The sequence below is a fragment of the Heterodontus francisci genome, chromosome 12 (genome assembly GCF_036365525.1).
Source record: "Heterodontus francisci isolate sHetFra1 chromosome 12, sHetFra1.hap1, whole genome shotgun sequence".
NCBI lineage: Eukaryota > Metazoa > Chordata > Chondrichthyes > Heterodontiformes > Heterodontidae > Heterodontus > Heterodontus francisci.
Genome location: NC_090382.1, coordinates 86,295,634 through 86,314,017, shown reverse-complemented (window position 1 = coordinate 86,314,017; position 18,384 = coordinate 86,295,634). Strand labels below are relative to the sequence as shown.

Here is an 18,384-nt window from a genome sequence, read left to right as displayed (position 1 = left end):
TGGTAGATTTCTTAGTTGTACAAGGGGATTCACCTTGGGTGTTTTTAACAGTGGCAATCTTGTAATGCATATGAACATTTCAATGAATAATGAACCTTATTTGAAGTCTTAATTTTTCTGCCATCTCCATTGTTGCCTCCCAAACTGCAAATGTACAATAACCTTCAGGAGAATGGTTGTGTGACCAGAGTGGAAGATGATCAAAGGGTGTGCGTGTGATGGAGGGATTCTTGACTATGGCAGTGATTTGTGTTGGGCGGCAAGGGGCACAGGGTTCAGCATCGGAGTGCTACATGGATTCACTCTCAGGTTATCTGAAACATAAGTAAGTCTGTCCCAAGCTTCTCTTCCAGAGATAGGTGAACTGCTGCAGACATCCTGGCCACATCAGGCTCCTAGTCAGAGGATACAGAGCGAGGAGCACATTCCTCCTCCTCCTCCTATAGGTTCATTCCCCTCTGCAGTGCAATATTGTGCAAGGCATAGTGGCCACTACCATTCTAGACAAGAGCAAAATACTGGTATTTATTGACAAATACTCCTGGATGATATAAGGGTGCCTTGATAGTCATGTGTGCAGTCTGTCTGGGAATCCAGCCACTGCAGCAAATGCAAGAGTCCTTTCTGTCTGACTGTCCTAATCAGTATCAAACTGTATGCACGAGGTAGCCTTGACCAATATTGCATTGGTTATCTGGGCAATACAGTTGTGGCCAACAGGTTGTGAAATCCTGCAGATGTCACCAGCAGATCCCTGGAAGGAGCAGAGGTGAAGAAATCAGGGCTGTGGTGACCTTGACTGTAGAGGCCTGCTCAGGTCGGGAAAAAGAACCCGACCCAAACCCGACCAAACCACAGCGGACCCGAACCGGCCCGCGTCCCTCCGATTTTGCCCTGAGCCCGACCCAAACGCGCCATTACTCTGCCCGACCCGACCATCCGTTTACTTACCTTCCTGACACCGAACCTGCAAGAAGCTGCAGCGCATGCACGCGACGTCATAGTGATGTCACCCGTTCACTGCGCAGACTCAGTTTCGTCCCGGACTCCCAGCTAAAGTAAGATTTTTTTTTTTAATACTTACCAGCAGAGCACTTACCGTGTATAGCTGGCCCTGGAAGATTGGCCCGACCTAACCTGAACCCGACACGTGTCTGGTTCGGGTCGGGTAGCAGACCTCTACTTGACGGCACTGGCAATGCGTGCCGACTTGTGGTGTTCCAGGAGACTGTAAATATCAGTAACAACTTGCCAAGAAAGCCTGAAACACTGTTGCTCTGTCATGTTGAATAAAGCTGATCCCCCTGCCTTTACATCCTGCACTGGGGGTATCGCCTCATTCACGCCTGATCTGTGTCAGTCCCCTCTGCCCTGTGGAGTGGCATGTAGCTGCAGAGAAGACTGCTTCAGCTGCTGTTTAGTGCTGCTCCTTGTGCTGTTATTGGTACTGCTGCTCCTCTTGTTCCTCATTAGAGGTCCAAGGTAGAGATGCATAAGCTGCTCCCATGCTGCAGTGAAGACTGGTGGCAAGTAAGCGCAGATCAAAGTTGACATTCCAAGTTTGGGGAACAAGTTGGAAATCACCTGCAAAGCAGCAAAAGCATACTCAGAACAAGTCCTGTGAGCACAAGCCTTTCACTTAGGCAAAGCGCAACTAAGCAGTTTAACTCCTTTTAAACTTTCCAGCCAATCTTTTTTTATTGAGGAATGAATCCCCACTGTGCTCTCGCTTTGTCCCTGGCAAGTTCCACACAGCTTGGGAAACCCATGTACTGGTTATTAACGCCAGAATACCCATTTAAAGACTGCATTATTTGCTGTTCACTTACTTAAATCAAAGACTAGACAGCTCTAAGGTAGTATCCTACACACCAACAAACATGTCTCAGTAGAAGCTGGAAGTGAGCTGGATCGGGTCAGGTTTCCGACATGCAGGCATTTTTTTTTTTTTTTTTTGGAAATTTAACCCCCCACCAGCTTCCCCCCTCCTCCCACCCCCTCGCAGTTAAATTCTGTCCACAGATTCTGGAGGGGGAAAAGGAGGTTGAAGAGGAGGCCTTCGTTTATAGCACAGTCATGGGGAGGCGGTGGTGTAGTGGTCATGTCACTGGGTTAGTAATCCAGAGCCCAGGCTAATGCTGTAGACACATGGGTTTGAATCCCACCATGGCAGATGGTGAAATTTGAGTTCAATTAATAAATCTGGAATAAAAAAGCTAGTCTAATAATTATGAAACCATTGTCAATTGTTGTAAAAACCCATATGGTTCATTCATGTCTTTTAGGGAAGAAAACCTGCTATCCTTACTGGTCAGGCCAACATGTGACTCCAGAGCTACAGCAACGTGGTTGACTCTCTTAAAATGCCCTCTGAAATGGCCCAGCAAGCCACTCAGTTCAAGGGCAGCTAGGGATGGGCAACAAGTGCTGGCCTAGCCAGCAACGCTCACATCCCACAAATGAATAAAAAAAAAGTGTGGGTTCTATTGAGGAGGGATTGATGACAGGAAAGGACAGGGGATAGTATCCAAGGAGAGAGGATTATTTATAATATCAACTAGCATCAGGGCCAAAAAGGGAAGTAGGGTGTCAACAGTTTAGTTGGAATTGGGTTGAGAGCAGAAGGTGGATCTCCATGGACAAGATAAGCTTGGAGAGACATGAATGTAGGTGGGGGCAAACTAGAAAAAGATACAGTTTCACATGTAAGGGAGTAGGAAGGCTTGGCTTGGTTGGCAAGCGGAAGGGAGGGTAGCTGGAATGGAAGGTCTCTATCTTCTGGACAAAAGTCCATGAGTTCTCCCTCACTTGGAGGTAAGCCATGTAAAGGGGACTCTTTTTAAATTGTTCTGATGGTTCAGTGGGTATGATAATGAACCATACAAATCCTATATTTCCCTACCACCTACCTATACTCGGGGCAATTGCTAATGGCCAATTTACCTATCAACCTGCAAGTCTTTGGATGTCGCAATCTGTGACGTTTTTGTGGCACATGCTGTATTTGCGCATGTGCCAAAACAGCGCCACCTACCGTTCGCGTTGTCAACAAATGCGGTCTTTTTTTTAAAGAGGTACTGCACTGAAACAGGCCCTTCGGCCCACCGAGTCTGTGCCGACCATCAACCACCCATTTATACTAATCCTACACTAATCCCATATTCCTACCACATCCCCACCTTCCCCTACCACCTACCTACACTAGGGGCAATTTATAATGGCCAATTTACCTATCAACCTGCAAGTCTTTGGATGTGGGAGGAAACCAGAGCACCCGGCGGAAACCCACGCGGTCACAGGGAGAACTTGCAAACTCCACACAGGCAGTACCCAGAATCAAACCCGGGTCACTGGAGCTGTGAGGCTGTGATGCTAGAGCTGATTGGAAAATGATGGCTAGAGCCTTCACTACTTTTTCTTGCTTCCCATAACTGGCTAAGAGGCATTTTTATTTTGTCTGGGCCTGACAATCTAGCCATTTTAAAAGGTGTTAAACTCCTTTTAATACTTCCCCTCTCACTGTTAATTTCATCTAATATTTCACACTTCTCTGATTGCAGTGTTTGTGTCGTCCCTGTCTTTGGTGAAAACAGACGCAAAGTATTTATTAAGAGCCATTCCCATGTCCTCTGCCTCCACACGCAAGTGACCCTTATGGTCCCTAATAGACCCTACTTTTTCTTTAGTTATCCTCTTGCTCTTTATTTATATAAAAAAAAACTTTTTAGTTTTCCTTGATTTTACTTGAAAATGTTTTTTCCTGCCCTCTCTTTGCATTCCTAATTTCCTTTTTAGTCTCACCCCTACACTTTTTATACTCCCCTAGATTTTCTGCAGTACTGAGCCCTTGGTATCTTTCTTCAGCTTTTTTTTTTATCCTTTCCTTTAAACCCCTTGACATCCAGGGAGCTCTGGATTTGTTAATCCTGCCTTTTTTCTTTTGAGGGAACATACTTACTCTGAACCCTTACTATCTCTTCTGATCTAGCACTGATTTACCTTCAAGTAGCTGTTTCCAGTTCACTTGAGCTAAATCACATCACCACTTAGTAAAATTAGCTTATCCAAATTGAGAACTTTTATTCCTGGTCTTTGTCCAGCTACCCTAAATCTAACTGAATTATGACCACTTACACCAAAGTGCTCCCCACTGATACCACTTCCACCTGCCCAGCTTCATTTCCTAAAACTATGTCTAGAATTGTTCCCTCTGTCTTGTTGGGCTTGCTATGTACTGGCTAAAAAAGTTCTCTTCAATGCATTTGAAGAGTTTTGCTCTCTCTGCCTTTCACATTAATTCTATCCCATTTAATATTAGGGTAGTTGAAATCCACCCCTGCCCCCCATGACCGCCCTATTGTTTTTGCACCTTTCGGAGATTTCCCACATACTTGTTCTATCTCCCTCTGACTATTTGGGCTATTGAACACTAATTTTCCATATTAAGAGGTACACTGGTAACGCACAACCCAGCTACATCCGTGAACGCATAAATGACCCTTCTTGCCACAGTTACATTTTTTTAATGTGCTATCATTAACAGATGTGTAAATAATTTATAAATATTTTCCAACTAATTTCTAGGTCATTGCAGCACATCAGTTCTGTTAAAAGTAATGAGTGACGGTCATAAATATAGCATGTGACTTGTTTTGTGCAGTTTCTCTCCTCTGGGACCATTGATTTGATGTTTATTGCTACTGCACTTGTCAGTACTGTGTGACTGAAATATTTTCTTGCTGAAGGTATTAAGAGGAAAACAATACTTTGCCTTAGCCATCTCCACTGGGAACAAGGAATTAAATTCTAGCCAACGAATGTAGTAACCATGTAAAAACTGAGTAATTTGGTCTGATAAAATGTTAAGAAAAATTTGAGTGACTTGCTCGTGTAATGATAAATTGAGAACCCATGTTCCCTAGGAATGCGATTACATGTTATATGAAGCAAAGATTAATCTTTTTCTTCATCTGCTACAGGATTGTAGGCCCATTGGGAGTTCAAATAACAGAAAGCCGACGCCATTTGTGATTGGTGCAAACATAACTGAGGCCAAACAGTACAACACACCTGCTGCACTCTACACCAATGACAACGTAGACCACACTTTGCAGAAACAGTTAAGTGACCTTCATGTCACTTCTCCTCATCAGTAAGTAATGTTTTAATGGTCACTGCAAAATAAGATTGTTATCCTCTTTGTAAAGGCGATGGAAAGGAGAAAAGGTCATTAGTCAGGGCTCTCTGATTTGCTTTTCTCTCCCTTTGACTTCATGGCAAGTCCATGTTCTTCTCTCTCCTACCTATTTAACAACTTTACTTGTAGAAAATCTTTTTTATCCTAGATGCATCTGATCAGAAACTAATAGCATAAATATTTTGAGTATTCAAATCTAATTGTATAACCTGATTTTCACAAGTTTGTTACAAGGTGTAAATTATATTTAGCTTCAAAATCCAAAGAGGGAAAGGTGAATTGGAAAAAGAAATGTTGATATGCAGACCTAAAGATATTTAGGTAGGTACGTGGGATATATCATGTAGTTGTGACTGACCTTACCAGTTTTGAACTCACCTCCCCATGGAAACAGGAATGGAACTTGAGACCTTTTCTTGGCTTGAATGGCTCAATTCCAACTGAGCCATCATAGGGATTCTACCATTTCTATTTGTTATGTGGCAGTGTAAGTCTGCAGCACATAGTAAGTACGGAGTTTGCTTTGTAGTTTCCCCTATATTAATTTGGTTTTGTTTTTGAAGTAAATGAGGCTAAGTAGGCAGAACTTCCAAATCAGTATGAGAGTTGAAAACTTCACTTTAATTTTCATTAAAAAAATCTTGCTGCCATATATGTCAGGAAGGTCTGGTAGAGAGGGGACTCAATGTGTTGATTGTCCAATGTCCGACAAGATGGTGATCAGGATATTACAATTGAACTTAATCCCTAAGCTATGTAGTTGAAAAATTGGCACTATTTCGTGCATGTTCTGGGGAAGCTATTACATCCATTGCAGTCAAATAGCTTTTTGACACTGTCTAGGCTCACGTAAGAAGTGGCAATTTAGGAGGATCGTTTGTGCCCCATGGAACTATACCCCAGCAGGAGGAGAGTAAATAAACCATGAAGCACTTATTTTATTTTTCCCAAAGCTTTTGTAAAATACAAAGCTGCCAAAGGTCTTGTTCCACATAGTAAAAGCTTGCTTTTACTGTACCATGCCAGCATTAAGTACAGCACACACTCAACTCTAAGAATCAGCTTCACTTGGATTTATGATGTGTTTTTTTTGTAGAATGTTTTTTTTTTCCCTGTGGAGCACTTTGATTCTTGAGCAGAGAGGACAATGTGTCTGTTGTCTTTTTGTCCTGATACATGACGGCAGACAGATGCTTGCTTTTTGTTTTTAGCCAAGGGTGAACTAATTCTGCCTTTCCTGTAAATTAACAAAGTAGAAATCCAAAGAAAAAGGTTGGAATATTATATCCCACAGTTTGACAACCTGAAGGCTGTGAGTATGTTCTTGCAAGTTATGTCCTTGGATGTTTGTCTTATACTCCTTTTTATATCATATGTACGGCAGGTAAATAAAATTACATTTACTCTGCTGATACAAGACACCCTCTCTCTGTCAACTTTCCATCATATCCTTAACAATAAGCCAATTGTTCGGGGCTTTTGGTCACCCTCCATTACCTCTCCTAAATGGCCATTTTCCATGTGAGTTTAGACAGTGAGTGTTGGCAAGCGGCTCAATCCCTGGGAACATTAGAACCAAGCCTGGTCCTGTCCTAGCCCAATCTTTATATGTATGCACTTCAGCAGGGATTGCTGGCTAGTGATTAGGAGCAGAAAACCTGGCCAATTTTCCCCTTCCCAGCTAGCCCCTTGCCACCAAAGTCTTAATCTTGTTTTCTCTTGTATTGGTTTTGGATGGCAGCTGCTCTTTATTCTGCCATTCACACCTCCTCTGGACACATCTTCTGTCTCTTTATTTATTCCATTATTACTGCTGTTATGACCAGGTGAGAACGGGGTCTAGGGGTCCCTCTCAGCCTTCACCTGGTCTTACTGTAACAGGGTTTAATTTTAAACACTGTTTTTAGCTCCCCCATGGTGAATCCTTCTTCACTGCTTTCCAATTGTAAGGCAAAGAAACCAGCAGAAACAGGTTTTCTCAAGTTTAAAGAAGAAAAGTTGAAATTTATTAAACTTAAACTCCAATTCGGTTAACACCTACAGATACACGACGCGCCCACGCTAGCATGCATACGTGATACACACACATGCAGATAGAGACAGAACAGAGCCGAAGAAATAAAGTGGAAAAGTTTGAGACAATCTCCGAAGAGGGATTTTGTTATGGATCTCCGAGCTCACTGTAGAGTCCTTGCTTGTAGGTAGATCTTGCTCTTCGTTGGGGTCCAGTATTCTTCTTAAACATTGTTCGCTGTAGGAGACTTTTCTCTCTTGGGGTTCATGTGTCTTCAGTGGATTTGGATTCCATAGGAAAGAGATGGGAGCAGACAGGAGAAGCTGTGGTGAGCCAGCCAGGAGAGGTCTTTTCAGTCCAGGAGCAAACAGACACTGAGTTCAAACTTTTTATACCATGCAGAAAACCCCAGGTTGCCAAGCAAGTTAGTAATGTGACTAACTGGTCTGACCACGTTTTGGCTGTGTGGATTGTATCATCTTAGGGCCTGGAATGTGCTTCCCTACCTTCAATGTTTGTTGCTTAAAGTCTATTGTGGGTTAAATGGATAAGGGAACCTCTCTTGTCCCTATTGGTATGTAAATGTCTTGCAGCCCTTGTAACAGGCCTTCTCTTCCCAGCAACAATTTGAAATTTAATATCCATATGGTGAAATTAATATGCCTCATTCTTGGCAAGTGGGTCTAGCATGACTCTGCACCATCAACTCCTGTCATTTATTGTCTCCCAACTTCTGCCCTATCACAAACCTTCCCTTTTTCCACCCTCTCCCATTTGACCTCTTAAAACCTATTATATTTCTAGCTTTTCCTGGTACTGGAGGGTCGTCAACCTGAAGCGTTAACTCTGTTTCTCTCCCCACAGATGCTGCCAGACCTGAGTATTTCCAGCATTTTCTGTTTTATTACAAATTGAGTGACTGCTTGCTGAGCATGTCCATTCAATCTGCAAGGGTGCCCCTGAGCTTCTAGTTGCTTGTTACCTTTTAGTTCTCTGTTCTTAGCCTTCTGCGTTGTTCCAAGGAAGCTCAAAGCAAGTTCAAGGAATAACACCTCGTCTTTCAATTAGGTACTTTACAGCCTTCCAGCTTCAACATTGAATACAACAACTTGATCATAACTATCACCTCTCTTTTCTTGGATAGCTGTAACCATTTATACCTCCTTGGGGCCCATCCTTTGTTTCACAATTGTCCATTTAACACCCCTTTTTGCCTTGTATTGTCATTCCTTTTGTTATTTAATCACTCTTGCCCTCCACCCTATCACAGACCTTCCTTCTTATTCCTCTAACACTTTTCCTGCCTGTTAGAGATTTAACTTGCATTTGTAATGAAAGGTCATCAAACTGGAACATTAACACTGCTGTTCTCGCCATTGGCTGAGCAATTTTAGCACAGATTTCCAGCATCTGCAGTATCTTAGTTTTGTTCCATTTGTTTTCCTGTATCTTTCTGGCTTACTTACTGACTCTGTACTAGCCCTCTGGTTCTCCCCTCTTTCAAATTGGAGTGAAGGAACTGCATGGCTGAGCTCTTTGCTAATGAGTCACAGTGGATATATTGCACAATAAACATGGCAGTAGAACCGAACTGGATGAGCAGATTTACAGAATAATGTGTGCATTCCACTATAAGAATGTCAAGTTGTACATTGGATATATTTTCAGAATTGCATGATAATTTTTGCAGCACTTGGATGCAATTAGCGGTAAAAATCTAATTATATGGTAACTAATCTGCCTTTGTTTAATTCTCAAAGCTATTGTTTTCTTTATAGCACTGATCTGCCAAAATTATCACCCAAATTATGGAATGAGGTAGACACTGAATCAGATGTTTATAAGATGCTACAGGATGGTGAGGAACCAGCTTCAGAACCTAAACAGTCTGGATCCTTCAAAATACTACAGGGCATGCTGGAAGCAGAACAGACAGGTAACGCCTCATGAATAGATGAAGGTTGGAACATTAGTATTTTGAATGTGATGATTAAAATATGGTTTGTTGATCCTTCTCCAGTATCAAAATCCCAAAATGTTGGGGTAAAAGTTTCAGCTTTTACATTTGGTAGACAAGTGGCCAGGTAACGTTAGCCAGTGGATCAGTTGTATCAACAATTAATAAAAATAAAGAAGATTTGAAGGGGGAATTTATCCCTCACAAACTTGGTCATGGGACATTTTCAGAGCAGCATTAATGAAGATTCCCTTTCCCACCTTCAGACTCATTTGAGTATAGTTTGAAAGACCAACAGAAAAAAAATTGCACTCCAAATAAATTGAACAGAGCTCATCCCAGTGTAAACTATATATATGTGGCTTATTGAAAGAAGCTGACTCTTTATCTCTTCTCTGATTCTTATTTAAAGTGAGGATCTGCTGTTAAAGAATGTACTTTCTTACAGAATATTTTTTTTTAAAAAAGCTCCAATATGCTGACTTGGTGATCCCTTCTATTGTTTCCTGAACCATATAATCGAGAACTAATAAAATACATTGGCCTGGATTTAGTGAGGTGTTTGGATGATGAACTGTGTTTGCCATCATTACTCCTTTTGAAACTGACCGCATCTTCAGAATTTAGCACAAGCATGGTTTAACATTTCACCATTGGCTGTCTGAGATTTCTTTTAATGTGATTGGCTGCCTGGACAGCTTGATGACATCACTGCAACGTCACGCCCATTAAAGAAAGCTACCGTCCGCTGCACCGCAAGAGGTAAAGTTCTTACCACAGAGATTGCAAGATCTTTCAGGTTTTCTTGGACGACAGCAGTGAGACCCCTTGCTTTGCTGCTGACTGCAAAATCTAAACCAAAGTTTTAGGCCATGGTTTTGAATATTCCAAAACCTAATTATGACAACTTGAAAGTATGGACCTTTTTAGAACATTACTGGAACCATTTAATGATTTCACAGCAATGCAGTAGAATTCAACATTTTCTTCACTGCACTGGCTGTCGGCTATAATAGAAAGTAATTGTGAACAGTGAGTGATATTTTTGCATGTTGGCAACATACTCCACATCTTTCAGTGCAGTCACATTTTAACCAGATAAATAGACTTGCAGTTTAAACATGGAGAGCGTAATTGGAAACTGGCCAATTATTGGGTTACCTTTTATATTAGTTTATGTATATTTATATCTGTACACACATGTAAAATTCTAACCTTAATAGCACAGTCCTAATTATATGAATCTTGTGAAATTTCTTATAGGTGACAAAAGTGAAAGGCTGACTATCACCAAAAGTGTAAAATCTCCTGTAGCAAAATTCAGCAATGCTGCACCCACACTACAGAAGTTACCGCCATGTACTAGATGTGAGACTGGCATAGTGTAAGTATAGATGATGTAATTTAGGTTGATGAATTTAGGTGTGTGCTAAGTTGGTGAAACTCAGTCATAGGGGTGTTCGCCTTGACTAGTGAGGAAAAAAAATCCAACCCCGGGTTTCTGTTCATAATCACATTTAGTGATCCCAGCTGGAAAATGTCCATATGTGGATGATAGACAAGTACAGGGTTAGGTTTGGCTGCAATGCTTCTCACTGTTGAGCAACCTGTTAATATACATGTTTAGACTAGTTTATGAATGGGTGCTTGAGTGCTGCGATACTGTGGCAACACCTTCAGGAACAGAGGAGGGGAGAAAACCGGTAAAACATTAATTTAACGAGGACAGTCTTTACAAGTATACTTAACAAAACATTTTGCTTGAAGAGCAGCTGTGTCATTTTCACACCATGATCTGTAACAAGATATTTGAGATTTATTTTCTCATTGTTTTGCCAGCATTTTGGGTTTGAAGTGCAATATTCATTATATAAAATGTGAAAGGTCTTTTACATAAATGATATTTATTCACATATTTCCATGATTTCTTTCACCTTGGCTTTCCTTTCTTTCCTGTCCATTTCCTTTTGCCCTTATGTTTTATCTTTCTTTGCCTCTGCAGCACTTTTTATCTTGCTGTGCAGTCTTTGCTATTCTGCAGGAGGTGGGGCTGGGGAGAGTGCAAGCTACTGAGCATAAGCCTAGAGAGTAAGGAAGTGAACCACTGAGCAGTGAGTACAGAAAACAGGCCATAGTGTGCTGAGAGGACCTCGGGGACAAAAATCAACAGTGAGGATAGAACGCTGTAAGAAATATTGAGGCACATATGAGCATGGCACTGCTGAGGGAAGGAGTTTGGTGATTGGTATGGACTCCAGCATCATACAAAAGGATAGTGTGGTGACTGTTTGTCTGTTTGGAATCCAATCCACTGTGCCATTTGTGCTTGGGATATTGGTTTGTGTCTGTAATTTCATCCACGTCATTTGTATTCCCAATCTTGGCTGCATTGCTGCAGGACAGTGGTTCTCAAACTGGCGTCGATAGAGACTTTTCAGGGGGTCCTCAAAATAATGTGAAATGTGACCCAGGAGGCAGGAGCAGAGTGGGCTGGCAGTCTCACATAGGAAGGGAATGCACAAGGATAGACAGACTCTGCAGTGAGAAGCAGGTACATCCATCTATCTGATATCTGTAAGTAAACGCCTATTTTCTTGAAAGCATTATTAAAACACTCTCTTTACATGCAGCACTTTCATATTATGAGTTAATTTAGTTAGGGGATCAGTGATTACTAATCCATTTGTAAAGCGGTCCTTCAACCAAAAAGGTTTGATGAAAAGCTCTAGTTTATTTATGTGATCTCAAGACAGGAAGAAGAGCAGTAGCCTTCCAGCCCTTCCACCTCATTTCATTATTCAAGATTTGATCAGTAAGTTTGATCTTTTTCCAACTGAAACCACTACACGTGCAGAATCAACACTTGAACCAGGTTTCCTTTTGAATGCTTCAACTGAATCGGTGTTTACTGGCAGAAGTGTGAAACAGCTATGCTTTTTCCAAGGTTTAGCTTCTGACTTTAGGATATATTCCACAAAACAAGGAAAATATAATGTTCATAATATGGGTAGTCTACATTATTTTTTTAAGACTTGGTCATCATTTATCCCTTGTTTCTCTCTTACCACCATCCCCATCTTTTTCTAATCAGATTATCTTTGCACATCTCAGTGACTTATAATCTGGTTAAATGAAAGATCTTGTTTGCCCTCATCCCGAATCATTCCTTCTATATGTCTCTTTTTTTTGACATTTGTTTTTACTCTTTCTAGTGGTGCTGTTGTTAAGGCACGAGAGAAACTCTACCACCCAGCATGCTTCATGTGTTCCGACTGTGGATTAAATCTGAAGCAAAAAGGCTACTTCTTCATTGAAGAGCAACTATACTGTGAGACCCATGCAAAAGCAAGAGTTCAGCCTCCAGAGGGATATGAAGTTGTAGCTGTGTATCCCAATTCCAGAGTGTAAGCGTTAAGCAGTGCCTTCTGGATCTTTGTATTTAAAAAAAAATGAGAACAAGTAAAACTCTCTTTTTGCTTCTGTGATCTAGATTCTGAATGAAGCTGTGTGCCATAATTTAAATCTGAATTAGTATTCAAGCCATACCTAGAATCAGAATGACCACACATGCAGAACTGACTGATATTTTGATGTTTCAAATTGAGCTGTATCATAAATGCTTACCAGATGACTTCAAACAAATACAGTACCATTAAATTTGCAAGGATTGCCTTTTGGAATACAAATTTCAAGTAACTTGGCACACAGTTGGTGTATCACTGCATCAGTTTTTTTTTTTTGTGTGAATTCTATTTCCCCTTTTCCACATACCCCTGCTCCGTGTCTGCTCCATGAGGGTGCCAGGCATCTCCATTCCTCATGTCTCAATCTAGAATGAGAGTGCTGGTAGAGGATGTTCTGTTGTGGAAAGCATTGCAGCCAAGTCTGAACCTGCCCATGATCACATACATGCACTTTCCAGCAGCGGCGTCACTGTATGACAATCAAGAGCAATAACTTTTTGGCTGATTTTCCTCCTTAACCTGGGACGAAGATTGTAATTGTAGCATCTCGCCACTATCCCAGTTTATATCAGAAATCTTGATGCAGACTAGGAATTGACCTGGGACCTTCTGATTTCTATGGTTCAGTATCTTTTTCATTTAAGACAAAATTCAGCTTTTGTAAAATGCTCACAATGAGCATTTTAGTCATGTTTTTATTTTTCATTCAATTTAAGACAAAAACTTAGACCAAATTTATGGCACAGTAGCTTCTTTACAGTTGTAGCTTTCATTTTTCAGAATTGTAACTGAGCAATTGTCTTTTTGATGGCCTATGTTCACACACTAACTTGGGTAGAATTTTTTTTTAAATTTGAAGCAAATATATGGGAAAACCTTTGTGAATAAACTTCCAGATATTGCAGACATATTAACTGGCTAGAATACATGTAAAATAAACGCTGGTTATAAGGTTGCTGTGACCACCCTTTTTTTTTGAGGGGGTGGGGTGGCTGGTATTGGTGGCTGTACAAACTGCTAACATGCTGCGTTATTTCAAATGATGAACACTGCTTGCCTTAAGGAACTAATCATATTGATTTCCAGATACCAAGTAGCTAATGTATTTTTGCTCAATTGGACTTTGTCATATTAAAAAAAAAAATGATTGTGTATGTTGTTACATGAATAAACAGTTTTCAGCCAATCTGTAGGGGGTGGGGTGGGGGGGGTGCATTGTTTCTGTCCATCCAATAGGTAGACCTAAACTAATCTTTGTGCACTGTAATGTCTGGCCCACCTGTTGAATAAGTGTTATTTTCAATGGGACTCTAGATTTTTCATGTATTATGAGTATAAACAGAATAAACACAAATAATTTTAGTATAGTCAGTGAATATGAACTAAAGTGAGATTGACTTACTGCCACTTGAGGTAATACAAAACATTATATATGATAGATATTCAACCAATGATATATTAGTACCACCAGATGGGATAAGTGTGTGCAGGACTAAAAAATATTGTTGCTGAGTGTTGCAGCCTGTTCCCTGCTGGATGCTCTGTTAATAATTTCCATTTGGGCCTGTATTATTTTTGCTGCTCATTTTGATTGGATACCTCATTCCTTATACGTGCTGCATGTCAACAAGGGCCTTTAATTAACTGCTTATTTTCCTGATGCCTGGCTGGAAGTACTTTTCATTCAGAGCAAGTGTAAGTCAAACTTAAAGGGACACTTATTTTTTATGTAAATGGTTTTTGGATGCAATTTTCAAGTATAGGTCTTGAAGTTGTTTTATTTTGGAAGCATTTTCCCTGTACATTTGGATCAGACCATGAGGAAATATTATGTCCGAAGTTAAGCAGCAGATGACCACAGCAATCTCCTGAAAAGCACTTCTTTGTAATCGATTTCATTGATTTCTCTGTGACAATGAAATCGATTACAAAGAAGTGCTTTTCAGGAGATTGCTGTGGTCATCTGCCTTTTTGTAGTGGAACTAGAGATTGTCCTCAAACTGGCTTTTACTTTTTTTTGTGGGGTGGGGGGGGGGGGGGGGAACGGGTAGCAGGGGATGAAGTAATCAAGTTGAGAGGCTGTATAGTCTAATTAGTGCATATTTCTTTACTTACTCATGCTCAGTGTTTCACTGATTCCCTCCTGAAAATTACTATCCAAGTCCTCTGGAATATATTTACCTGCCTTTGTGCTTGTGAGCAGTGAACGATGCAGGGTATGCGAGGTGGCACTGCAACCTGGTTCTGCTGCGTATTTGACTTCTGTACGAAGTGCAAAGAGGCATGTATTAAAATGCTGGCTGCTTGATACCATTCAAATATTGCTTGTATGATGGACTATGTTGCTTGTTAGTGTGCTTGAATGTATGCTAGTGGTGGAGGGGGAAGTGAATGAGTGGGGTCGAAATAGTGAAAAAGAGTTTGAGGAAGATCTATGATTTCACATTTCTCACTGTCTCTATACAGAGTGACAATAATTTCCAGCCAGCCTCTGAAGTAACTCTAGGGCTTTTATGTTACAATTAGCTACTCTGTCAGACATCATTTTGCCTTACAACAAAGAAGTGGAGTTGAAAGGCTGAAAGCATCAGGAGAAAATGTGACAGTATAGTATCTGTCCTATTGCCTGTATGAATGCAGATGTATGCATAATACAGTGATAGTCTGGAAGAAATTCTTGGATGAGAACATATAAGGATATGAGTAAGGGAAAGGTACACTTATAGGTTGGTACTGCAAAGCATACCCTGCTGTACAATTGACAAGCATGGTAAACAATCCAAGACCTGTACATAGGTTTGATTGAAAGGGAGAACGTTTGTAGCCTGTATTACTTTTTCCCATCTATTTGGTGCAAAGTCATGGTGTCTAATCTTGCCTTGATTTGATTTTTGTAGCCAGGTCCTCTGCACTGTGCACACAGCATTGAAATGATCTCTATGCTGGCTCCTCCCATGCTTTGTATGACTTGCAGATGTGGGTAGTGTATTGCATTGCCAGTAGAGCAACCCTCATCTGCATTTCATTCAGCAGCACCTTTACTGTTCTATTAACAAATCGGAGATCTTGCGGACTCCTTTCCTCCATTGTGGTAAACCCAAAAGAATTGATTATGCCTGACTTGCTGAATTTTCCAGAGTCTGGCTTAATTAGGTATGCACAGCAAACTCCTAAAATTTTAATGTACCAGTCATTAAAGTTTTGGCCTTAAGTGAGATTTCTGCTGCTTTAACACAGAATTTTTATAGGTTGTCAATGGGCTGGATATAATTGTAGGTTATGCATTTAGCCTGTTCTGTTTTGCTCATGTGTGGAACTGAGGTTAAAAAAAATTCTATTAAAATGTCTTTGGTATTCTAGTGGAACTGAGCACTTAGTGGTTGTAAGCCATTTTTGTTAAGCATAAATATTCAAGTGTTTGATGAGTACAACATTATATAGTAACATCAAGTTGCATGCTGTCGCTATCATTTTTACTTGCTGAATGACTGGTGTCAGTGTTATGGACGTGTGTTAGTGTAGTGTATAGATTGTAGATACTGGGTGGTTATCAATGAATTACAAGTCAGCTCACGTGTTCCATCTGAATCACTCAGCTGGATTAGCACTTATAATGCATTAACAATAATCTTGTGTTATATTTCTTACTGGTAAAGATAGATAAGAGAAGCCCTTATTGCTTTTTAAAAAATTTGATCAAGTTTTTTGGTTAGAGCAAAGAATGGTAGAATGTACATTAGATCAATCGATGGGAATATAGAAAAATGAGTGTGATGATCTGTGTGACTTGCATACTGACATAATAGACGAGAAAACTGCCGCACACAATTTAACCTCTTTCTTGCATAAGATAATCTTGGATCTTTTTGAATACCTTCAACTTGATTTGGGAAGCCTTGTTTTTTTTTTGAAGGAACCAAGTAGGATCATATTGGATTTGACCTGTTTATGCAGTCAGTAAAATTGACAGGATTAATGCTCACATGAATTGAAGCCTGTCCATGTAGCTTTTTTTCTGCTATTTGCAAATTTTAGGATTTTGACCAATTTTGAAATGTTCCACCATCTGCGGATAAATTTTTCAATGCCCCATGTTGCTGGCATCGCTTGAAAGGACAAAAGTCTCCAACCTGCTGAGGCCCGCCGGCAGCATAGGGATGTGAACAATTATTTTGTATGTATACAGCATGCAAAATATAACCAGAATCTACCCATGGAAAAAAAAATGATCACTTGGTTCCAATGCTTGTTTCCATAATTTGTCAATCATGTAAATGTGAGCGATTTTAGTAAATTTTTGTCTGAAAATAATCTGACTGGTTTTCGGGGTATGTCAACAATTCCCAAATTTTGATGACTAAACAAAAACACAATCTTCCTTCCATTCTATTAACAGGAAATTGGTCTGCAGGGCAATGGTGTGTAAATAGAGCCAATGTTTTCAAATACTTGCAATAGATTTAAAAAGAACTTTTGACAATTTTGTTGCACCATGCTGGCACACTAGAGATTCTCTGCTAACTTTGTACAGCATACTTGCATCAAATAGCTGAATTCCAAGTGTTTGACTATACTTACCATATATAGACTGCTTGAGACATGAACTTTTTTTCTGTTTCTTACAATATCTCTTGGATGTCAATATATAACCTATGATATGTTCTTATATTTTACTATATTTACAATGTAATCTACATACTTTCCTAGTTCAGGTTTAACTCTTGTGTGTAATTTCTGAATGTTTTATGTCTTGTTACAGATTATAAAATGAAAGCAAAATACTGCAGATGCTAGAAATGTTGGAAATACTCAGCAGGTCTGGCAGCATCTGTGGAGAGCGAAGCAGAGTTAACGTTTCAGGTCTGTTCTGATGAAGGATCACTGACTTGAAACGTTAACTCTACTTCGCTCCCCACAGATGCTGCCAGACCTGCTGAGTATTTCCAGCATTTCTTATTGTTACAGATTATCCTGTTTTCCTACATCTTTTGTTACTAAGCAATTACCTTTTATTATGTTACTAATTACTGCTAGAGAATGAGAATAAAGCCATGAACACAAACTACCACCTTTGCCTTGGTGTTTCATTTTTTTGTATCGGTTTTATACTCTTCTCCTCTTGGAGGCCTTTAAATTACACTGGCATGTGGTTGGAGGCTAGTTTAATATGGGAACATCATAGCCAAGCTCAATTCTATCCTGCTCAATTGCCACTTTCGTACTTGCTTTTCAGCAGGGATCACAGGATCGATCTTTGTTACTAATCCTGGGGTGATGTCAACTGTGGTAGGCCTATCATTGCTGAAGTGAAGTTAGTTAACTTTGCATAGACCTTGGACTTTTCTAGTCTGAGTATCACACCTGGCAGTGCATCCATTAAGCAGTGGTTTTTTTTAATGTATTTTAAATGCACTAGTAAAGGTCCCAATGCATTGCTTATTGGTAGACAGAGTTGGAGTGCAGTTTTTGAAGCTTACTGCAGCTGTAAATCGGCCTAAACATGAGCAGCTTGTCCATCAGGCTCCACTACAGCAAGTTTGCTGAAGCAATATATGAACACATGACTAGCACAAGTAAAACTATACTTATGCAAATATTGTCTTTATATTTCAGTAATATTTGTAATACTATTTGCCACTTTACTTTTGGCTTATGCAACTTCTCTACTTTCTCCCAATTTTTTCTCAGTAATTTGCACTACTAAAAAATATACATACATTTTCTACCCTTCCCCACCCCACCCCACCCCCAC

At 40.2% G+C, this 18,384-nt stretch overlaps 1 protein-coding gene across 2 annotated transcripts in view; it reads left to right on the top strand.

Moving 5' to 3' along the window:
* Nucleotides 1–17,685, top strand: part of LOC137375974 (PDZ and LIM domain protein 4-like) — a 126,283-nt gene extending 108,598 nt beyond the window's left edge. The window contains exons 4-7 of one of the 2 annotated variants that reach the window (XM_068043792.1): nt 4,980–5,119; nt 8,990–9,147; nt 10,432–10,552; nt 12,381–17,685. In XM_068043792.1, the coding sequence (XP_067899893.1) occupies nt 4,980–5,119; nt 8,990–9,147; nt 10,432–10,552; nt 12,381–12,576 (615 nt within the window). In that variant the 3' untranslated portion in view covers nt 12,577–17,685. Of the gene's footprint in view, nt 1–4,979; nt 5,153–8,989; nt 9,148–10,431; nt 10,553–12,380 lie in introns of both variants that reach the window. The other variant, XM_068043790.1, reaches the window with a different exon arrangement.
* Nucleotides 17,686–18,384: the final 699 nt, after the last annotated feature.